General features: G+C 41.4%; 1 protein-coding gene across 1 annotated transcript; it reads left to right on the top strand.

Annotated features, from left to right (window-relative positions):
• Positions 1–2,506: 2,506 nt before the first annotated feature.
• On the top strand, positions 2,507–8,534 carry otomp (otolith matrix protein; the record flags this gene model as incomplete). Its single annotated transcript, XM_083997881.1, has 9 exons — positions 2,507–2,597; positions 2,767–2,903; positions 3,204–3,306; positions 3,665–3,850; positions 5,324–5,498; positions 5,898–5,969; positions 7,397–7,577; positions 8,140–8,311; positions 8,469–8,534. The coding sequence occupies 9 exons, from the start codon at positions 2,507–2,509 to the stop codon at positions 8,477–8,479; spliced, it is 1,128 nt and encodes a 375-aa protein (XP_083854007.1). The 3' UTR covers positions 8,480–8,534.
• Between the last annotated feature and the right edge of the window lie 430 nt (positions 8,535–8,964).

The raw sequence follows: 8,964 nt of genomic DNA, 5'->3' as shown, positions 1-8,964 counted from the left end.
TGACATACTATCTAACAATATTGTTGCATTACTAGGATTTGGACACCACTATGAGCAACAAGATATGATAGAATAACTTTCTATGTGTCTCAGACTGGCCTAAATATAGACAAAGAGCTGGACTGGTGTGAGCACGTGTCCTCCAAATACAAACTGTATGAGTCACACACATGTAACAGCCTCAGAGGGAGGAGAAGGACTATCCTGTAATTTTAACTCTGACAAATCTAATAGTTATTTTACAGTTATCTCCCTCTGTGAACACAAAGTTAATAATCTAATGCCACATGTACAACAGCTCCACAGACATTTGGAAACAACACAGACATTGATTATCTCAGGATCCAAACACAGCAACAGAAAAAGTCAATAACTATTTATAGTCTCTTAATGTGAGTCAATAGTCCAATAACAGACAATGCTGTTTGATTACAACACATTTTAAGACTTATAGCACATAAACTCAAGTTTCCTTTGATGTTACAGTGTCATTAAACATAAATTAGATTGGTTAATGACTTAGTAGTGACTAACATCATTATCATTAGAAGTTTAGAAGTTGTTGTGGTGCAGCAACCATTTTGTCATTGTACCACTGATTATTAATTATGATGACATTGGGAAAAACTTTAATTTCTTACTATGATCTAGTTTTTTTTTAATGTCATATAAATATTTATTCTCCAGTACAACAACAGCCCAAAAGAAAAAGAAATCCTTAGTATGTAGCAACCAGTGAATGAATGAATAGTAATTCTCACAACAGAAGAAACACATATAGTTTCCAGTGATCAATAGCAAAAACAGGCAACCTAGCCCGAAAGGAAGGCAACTCAATGTGAAAGTTTAATGTAGTGTGTGAATGAACATGCTCACTATAACTGACCTGTCTGCTCTGTGATGTGATTAGCCAAATTTTAGGTGCTTGCACCGACTGGGCAGCTGTGGATGAATAAGAGTCAAATTGTGATGCTCTTTGCCCATTAAGGTAGAAAATTGCCATGTAAGTGCAGTCCATTTACTAGTGTCTACTTTACATGTTTTTGTTTATCTGCACGTTGTTTGCCTCTCTCGCATTTACGTGCTGTTCATTGGCTTTGTGTATTCGCCTGCTTTCTCCTCATTTGATTTTCCATGTTGATTATTTTAATGTTGTCTTAATGGCTAATTTAACTAGAGGTCAAGGGACAAAAGCTGAATAGTACCTTTTTTTTTTTTTTTGCTATAACAGGAAAGATTGTTAATGTGCATTTTCAGTTTTAAAAAAAAGCACATGGCAGAGCCTATTTATTACATTTTGTCTGACAAAGAATTATTTTAATGATGATTAATGTGCAGATTAATTGCTTTTAGTCCAAAGGCCAAATATATTATGTTTACCATCATTTACAAAAAAGAAAAACATCACATCTTCACACATGAGAAGCTGGAAACAGCAAATGTTTGACATTTCTTCTTATCACAGATTAATTTTCAATTGGTAAACCTTCAGATGACAAATTACTGCATGTCATCTAATTACAAGGTGAGAAGAAACCGGCCCTGGGAAACTTACAGTCTGCAGCTAAACTGGAGAATCGTATATATTCTCACTGAGATTCTCAGGAGAGTCCATATTTCATGTGACTGTTTGATTTCAGCAGTCCCTCTGTGCTTCTGTCTCCTTTCACCCATGCATGCTGAGGATCACATACCATCTCTCAAAAGGGAGCCTTCCCTTTCTTTCCAAAAAAAAAAAAAACCTACCTGAGAACTAACATGACCCTTCATCTTCTGAGCAATCATGCAGGTCTGAAATTGCAACAAAATGGCGGATAAGGAGGAAATTCATTCCACTTGTCACCTGTTAAGATTTATTCAATACTTGGTTAGCTTGGAAGCTGCTCAGAAAATGTGTGCGTCTGTGTGTCTCTGTGTGTGTGCAAAGAGAAAGAAAAGGGAGAATTGTATCAAGTAGCCGATATGTTTTCTATCCTCCAGGTCCTGCGGCTGCGAACAATAGCCAGCACTGTTTGTTCTTGCTTACCTGGGGCTTTAGTCTCCAGTGAGTCGGAGCAAGGCCCAGCCGGTATCTATTCTCCACGAACACAGCTCCAGCACAGAGACACATTGTCCACAGCTTTTTTAATTAAAAGCCTGGGGTCGACACTCCGTGCCAGGTGACCTGAACTGCTCCGAGCGTACATGTGCCGAGCACTATCCTCTCCACTGGGGATAAGTCTCACTGGATAATTGGAGTGGGGGAAATGCTATACTGTTATCATGAGATGGATGAAGGATTATCTGCTGAGGACTTTGACTTAAGAGGAGGGGATAGAGGAATAATGTAATGTTTTCTTCTCTTCTACATCCTGCCTACCTGCCGCGTTCTCCCACCTCTGTCTCATGGCCAGGTTATAAGAGAGGAAGGGGACAGGTGTGAGACTTTTTTCAATGAAGTCCACCTGCTCTTTATTCCTGTTGCATTAGAGAGATTGTCCTAAGAAGGTTTCCCATCACAGCCGACATGGAGCATCTACAGAGAAAGCTGCCTGTAGCTTTTCTCCTTCTTCTGCCTCTTCTGTCTGTCAACTGTGTCTCCAATCAAAAAACTACAGGTAGATGATGATAAATTGGCTTTTGATGGATTTGTGCAATTAAAGTATTTGCATGCTCAAAATAATGCATGAGGAATATGTTCATAGTTTGCAGATGTGTGGTCCTGTACGGGAGGATTTGGATTTAATCTTCACTTAATTTTTAACTCTTCCCCACTGTTTTGCTCAGTTTCCTGGTGTGTGGTGTCTGATGCTGAAGAGCAAAAGTGTCTGGATTTGGCCGGGAACGCCACAGCTCGGAATATCAGAGGAACATTGAAATGTGTCCGTGGCTTGAACACCAGAGATTGTATGAACAAGATCAAGGTACCTAAAGAAAACAGTGAATTGTCCAGTCTCAGTTGAGCATTACAAAGTCTTAATTAGATATAACAAGTCATAAGAATATGAGATTTGGTTGGCTGGTTGCATTTTGTCTTTTCAGAGATATACAGTATCTTTGGTTTTTACTGATCACACATCTGCCATCTAAACTATTTTCAGCTCCATAGAGGAAGTTGACAACCATCAAGTCTTTCCATTTTCCTTTCCATTTCACACAGTTTTGACTGAGCCCCAGCATCCATCAGCCAATTGACACTGACAAAATAAATGTGTTTTCCTCAGAATGGGACAGCAGATGCAGCCTCCATGTTTGCAGATGACATTTACGGTGCTGGTTTCTGCCACGGCCTGGAGCTCGCAGCCGGGGAGTCCCACAACGGAGTAGGTGAGTAAACACTGGAGCTGCTTGCCCAATGTGAGACAGTACATGTACAGTAAAGGCTTCACTTATTGATGCCCGAACATGTTGCCATAAAGTTGCTATTGTAATTTTGTTTTTAGACACTTTTCTGTTTTTATTCCTATTATAAAGGTTAATTGTGGTTTAATTTCCACAGTGATATATTTGGAAAAGATTGATCGATTAAGTTTTGAGAAGATATACACTATCAAGAATAAATCACATTGTCACAATAATTTCAAAAAAATCCAACTTTATGGCAACCGTGTATAATCTGGCAGTACACACATAACTGCTATTCTATTAAATGATCTCCACCTGCTTTCTCAACATGTTCCTCCAGATGGTATTAGCTACTACGTGGTGGCGATGGCTCGTCGCTCCTCATCCGACCTCTCCCTGCTGGAGATGCACGAGCGCAGTTCCTGTCACCCTGGCATTCGTACGACAGTGGGGTGGACGGTCCCTATAGGCTACCTGGTCAACACCTCCCAGATCAGCATAGGGGAGCAGTGCAACTTCCCCAGAGGTGAGGCAGAGGAGGTTGGAGGTCTAGTGTGTGTGTATGTGTGTGTATGTGTGTGTGGTTTGTGTGTGTGTGTGTGTAAGTCTTTGTGTGGATGGTATATGAGAGGTTGAGAGGGAGAGAGGGGGAGAAGCAGTGATGCAGAACAGAGAGGTGAAGCGATGTAAGAGACAAGAGGTAAGAGGAGAAGAGTCGGTTACAGACCACAGCATCTTTCTCTGCAAATGTGATTTTGATAGGGATGTGTGTGGGAGTGGGAGTGTGATGATGAACAGAAGAATCTACTGGAACATCATTATATCTTCATGAGAAGAAGGAGGAAGCTGGATGGTGAAGACACATTACAAGGATAAGGCTGGGGACATTTGTCTTATGTCTACATAAAAGAAAAAAAAAACAAATCCCACAGATAAACAGTTAAATGAATAACAAATGATCCAACTGACAAGTATTGTATAAGTGTTCAAAGTAGTTTAGTTTAGTATTTTAATCCTCTGTATCATAGAACTTGACTAAAACACGCTCCTTTAATAGGATTAACAAATAATTGTGTCTCCAATCGTTAGATTATTATCCCGTTAAAGTAACAACTGATTAAAACGTCCAGTGGTTTTAGGAAATTAATTAATTAATTAATTAATCAATTAATTTCGACTTTTAATGACTGATTGGTTTTCAAAATTTGCTGACAACTATAATGCCTATCAGGTTTATTTGAACATTTTTGGAGATGTCCGCAATGTGTTTGTATAGCTCACTTGTACACATGTCAAACATTAATGGATCACACCAATTATACCAGAAAGAAGCTGACACAAAGTCAATATCTTCAATTGTGGATGTGTAGTATCTTGCAGTCTGTGGAGACAGAAAACACAATTCACATACAACAACAGAACAAACTGAAAAATTCAATTTGAACTCTCCAACCAAGACTTTATTGATACACCGCTCCTTCACTCCCATCCTTACAGTCTATGCTCCCATCCCACCCATGAGATGCTTTGGCCTCATAGTGCTACTTCAGGTATTTTTAGGTATAGGTGTTTTGGTTCATACATGAGTCACTCTCTATACAACCTTGACAACTCACACTTCATGAAGCTTTATGTCTCTGTGTGGAACATTTTAGTATACATACTTCTGCAACAGACTGTGGCTCTAAAGTGCTACTACAAGCCTTATGGTCTCTTTTATGCAAAAAACACAGGAGAGACAAAGAACCTAACACTTAGATTTCTGCCACAATGTGTTTCTGTAGCTTTGTTTAGCATTTCTCTTAAGAGTTTTCTTTCAAGGAGACCATGGTAATCTTAAGGAATGAAGAACACCATCCTTTTTTACATTATATGTGAGAATGTCATAACAGTTTAATATAATTTAGGGGAGACTTTTCCATTAAAATAAGTTTTACCTGTTTTACCAGTCTCTCGTACTCTTCCCCTCATTCATTCCCCTTATTTTTTTTTTTACCAGCGGTCGGGAACTTCTTTGGTTACAGCTGTGTTCCTGGTGTCAAGGACGCCCAGCACGACCCCAGAGGTAACAACCCCAAGAACCTGTGCGAGGCGTGCATCGGAGACGAGAACGACAGACACATCTGTGCCAGCAACCACAGAGAGAGGCACTACGGAGAGGCAGGAGCACTGAGGTACGACACTGACACCAGCAACGTGTGCAATAATACACTTATGACACACAGAGGAGGTGTAGTTGTTATGACTGCTGTCTGTGCATCTCCCACACAGCTAGCTGTGAAGTCCTATAGGGTTTGTAGAAGTCATACGATATTAAATTACATGGTAGAAACACATAAATGTACATTAGATAAAACAAACAAAGCAGATAAAAGGAGCATGAACACAGTTAATTTATATTTGCGGTGTGAATGCTTTTCAATCACTGCCTGCGTGTTATAATTATAGAGCTGTTCAGCAGTGCTTAGTGAAAGGGCCTTTGAGATGGGAATGAAAGAGCTACAAGAGATAACAAGAGCTGCTGTTACAGTACAATAACAGATTGTTGTTTTCTTTTTGTTATTTTTCCTCAGATGTGTGGCTGAAAACCTCGGTGACGTGGCCTTTGTTAAACACACAACCGTCTTTGACAATCTGGATGGTCAGTGTTTGAATTATGATGCATTTTAGAGATGAGAACAGAAGTTATACAATGTAATGACATCATTTTATGATTTATATGATTAATGATGCTGGTTATACAGGGGGAGCCGATAGATAGAGACTGCTAGTCCCTGTCAAAACACTGGATGTCACTGTTTTACAATATTTCTAAGATGAGCATCGCAGCACCCAGAGGAATCCACAGAGGAGTGTGCGATGGACAAATTCAGAAATGTTACATCCTTGTGTGTCTGTGTGTGTGTGTGAGGGAGTGAGAGAGACAGACTCTAGGACTATAGAGGAAAAACAAGATAAGTGAAAACACAAGTGAGAACAACACAACAACAGAGCAGACAGAGACAGGACACAGGAGGGGGACAGACATGCAGACAAACAGACTGAGGAGCAGACATCTGTGTCCAGAAATGAAATGCCCTAATTCTCCATTTCGCTGCATCTGCTCCTCCGCTTTGGGCAACATCCAAAATTAATGGTGATCATTATCACGGTCACGCAACACAGACTCTGCTGGTACAGGGCGAGCAGGAGCAGTTTGACGCCGGCTCCTCAAACACTGTCGCTGTTTAACGAAGCACGCTTTCTCATATGGTTCAGAAATGTCTGGAGTCAGACCAATTAACGGAGGTCAAGAAAACACAGAAGGTCTGTGCTGTTGTCTGGCGGGAGGAGAAAGTAGCTTCAAGGTAGTCCGCCTGTTTTCCTCTAATTATTTGTTTGCTTTTTTTTTAAGTCTGAGGGGACCAAGAAAATCTCTAAAATTCATAATGAAAAGTTCAGCAGATAAAGTCAACAAATACTAATTCAGTAGCAATTTGGGAACGTTTAACTTGTCATTAAATAACTCAAAATATAATTAACAAATCGAGAATAATTAGACCCATAGGGAATTGACTTTCACACATTTAGTCAGATTTAGATTCAAACTATTATAACATGAAAATGCTGCATCATTGACTTTTGGACTGTTGTCAACTCTGTTAGCTTAGCTTAGCAGAAAGACTGGAAACCAGGGGAAACGGCTAGCCTAGCTCTTTTCCAAGGTGTGACCGTATGGATGCTCATGTGTGGGACTATTTCTTGGCTGGACTTCTTTGATGTGTGTGGCTGTGAGGTTTCCAAGCAACCGGCAAAGACTCCAGGATTTCACCGTGGCCGAGACAAATCCTCCTAAAACCACAACAACCATAGTTCAGTTGGTGTAGTAGGCTACAGATTAAACAACATTGTTTATCAGTGAGCTTCAAAGCTGCTGGTGAGTGGATTTTGTTAGCTTTGCACTGAGCCAGACTAGCTGTTTTCATCTGCTCCTAGTCTTTTATATGCATATCCCCCCCCCAAAAAAAATGTCCAGCTTCTTTCAATTCAATCCACTCTGACACACACCTGTGCTTCTCTCCTTCCCAGGTAGGAACCAAGAGTCCTGGGCCCTGGATCTGGAGCTGGAGGACCTGAAGCTGCTGTGTCCAGATGGGACCGAGGCGGGCCTGGACGAGCATGCACACTGCCACCTGGCAGCCGTCCCTGCTAACGCTGTGGTGGTGCGCGTGGAGGACAAGTGCCGTGTGTGGAAGTACCTGGAACGTTTACAGGTGGGTGTGGACGGTCGGACATCGAATCAGATAAGAGATAAGAGGCCTTTATTGTCACTGCATTAAAATACAATGAAATTGCAACTGCCCATCACAGTGGTGGCATACATACTTAAAATCACACACATCATAAAAGCAGGAAAACAGAAAAGAGAAAACAAACAGACACACAAACAAGCAAACAACAAAAAGCAAAAAACACATGGGTTAAAAGAAGATAAGGAGACGAAATCAGCTGTGTGTGTGTGTGTTGTGTGTGTGCTGTTCCCTAGTTAGTTATGTGTGTTTACATCCATATCGATCTGCACGTCTCAGAGCGCAGGTATCTGCTGGAGACTGTCATCCTTCTTTCTTAGCGAGTGTGTGGGAGAGACGCTGGGATGACTGATACCTCCTGTGCTGACCCCTCTGGCTACACAAATACACACACACACGCACAGATGTCCTCACAGTCCCAAAGAAACCCACACACACACACGTACACGGAGCACGCCAACGCACATCCATGCATGCCCTCATGCATTAAGCGCTGTCACACACTTTTTCTCTCCCCCCCCTGCAGAATGTGTTTGGCAATGCCACTGAGGGCTTCAGCCTGTTCAGCTCAGCAGGCTATGGCGAATCCGATCTGCTCTTCAGCGATGCCACCCACCACCTTCAGAGGGTTCTGGGTAGCTACACCTCTTGGCTGGGCCACTCTTACACCACCATCCTGCAAGCCTTTGAGTGTGAGGGTAAGTGGCTGCGTGTTGAAGTGTGTTAATTTGGATCTGCTGATGGAAAGTAAGTGGCTAAGTGACAGGAGGAGCGATTTCCCCTTTGTGTATATGTGTGTGCATGTGTGTGTGTCCTTTTGCAGCTGCTCTCATTATTTCACTTTCTCTCCAACAGGCTTCTGCTGATGGAACAGTAGGGAAATGTCCAGCGCAACAACTCCCACCGCAGTCCCTCTGTCTCCATCCTCCCGCTCTGCCTTCCCTCCCTGACACTCTTGTCCCTCTCTTTCACCATCTCTCCACTTTTTTTTTTTTTTTTTTGCCTCAGCTTCTTGTGTTTGTTTTCCCGGCATTGCATTACATTACACTTGTCCTCCATTATCTTATCCTCATTCTCCTCCAACCCACCACGACTTCTAATATGCAGTCTGGAAGGGTTAGAGGGGCTAATCGGCTAAGAAAAACTTCCAGAAAATAATACAAAACGTCCCTGAAATTGAGCATGATTAAAAGGACACTGTGGGAAGCAAGGACATTATAGGATATAAAAAAAAGAATAGGATAGAATTAGAAAACAATAGAAAAGAAAAGAAGAGCAGGTTAATGAGTTGTTGTTGTTGTTGTTGTTGTTATGAAGATATTGAAGACTTTTTCTCTTTTTAGAGCATGAG

The sequence above is a fragment of the Trachurus trachurus genome, assembly GCF_905171665.1.
Source record: "Trachurus trachurus genome assembly, chromosome: 22".
Classification (NCBI taxonomy): domain Eukaryota; kingdom Metazoa; phylum Chordata; class Actinopteri; order Carangiformes; family Carangidae; genus Trachurus; species Trachurus trachurus.
The sequence above is the reverse complement of the archived record's forward strand: the minus strand, read 5'-3'. Positions and strand labels throughout refer to the sequence as shown.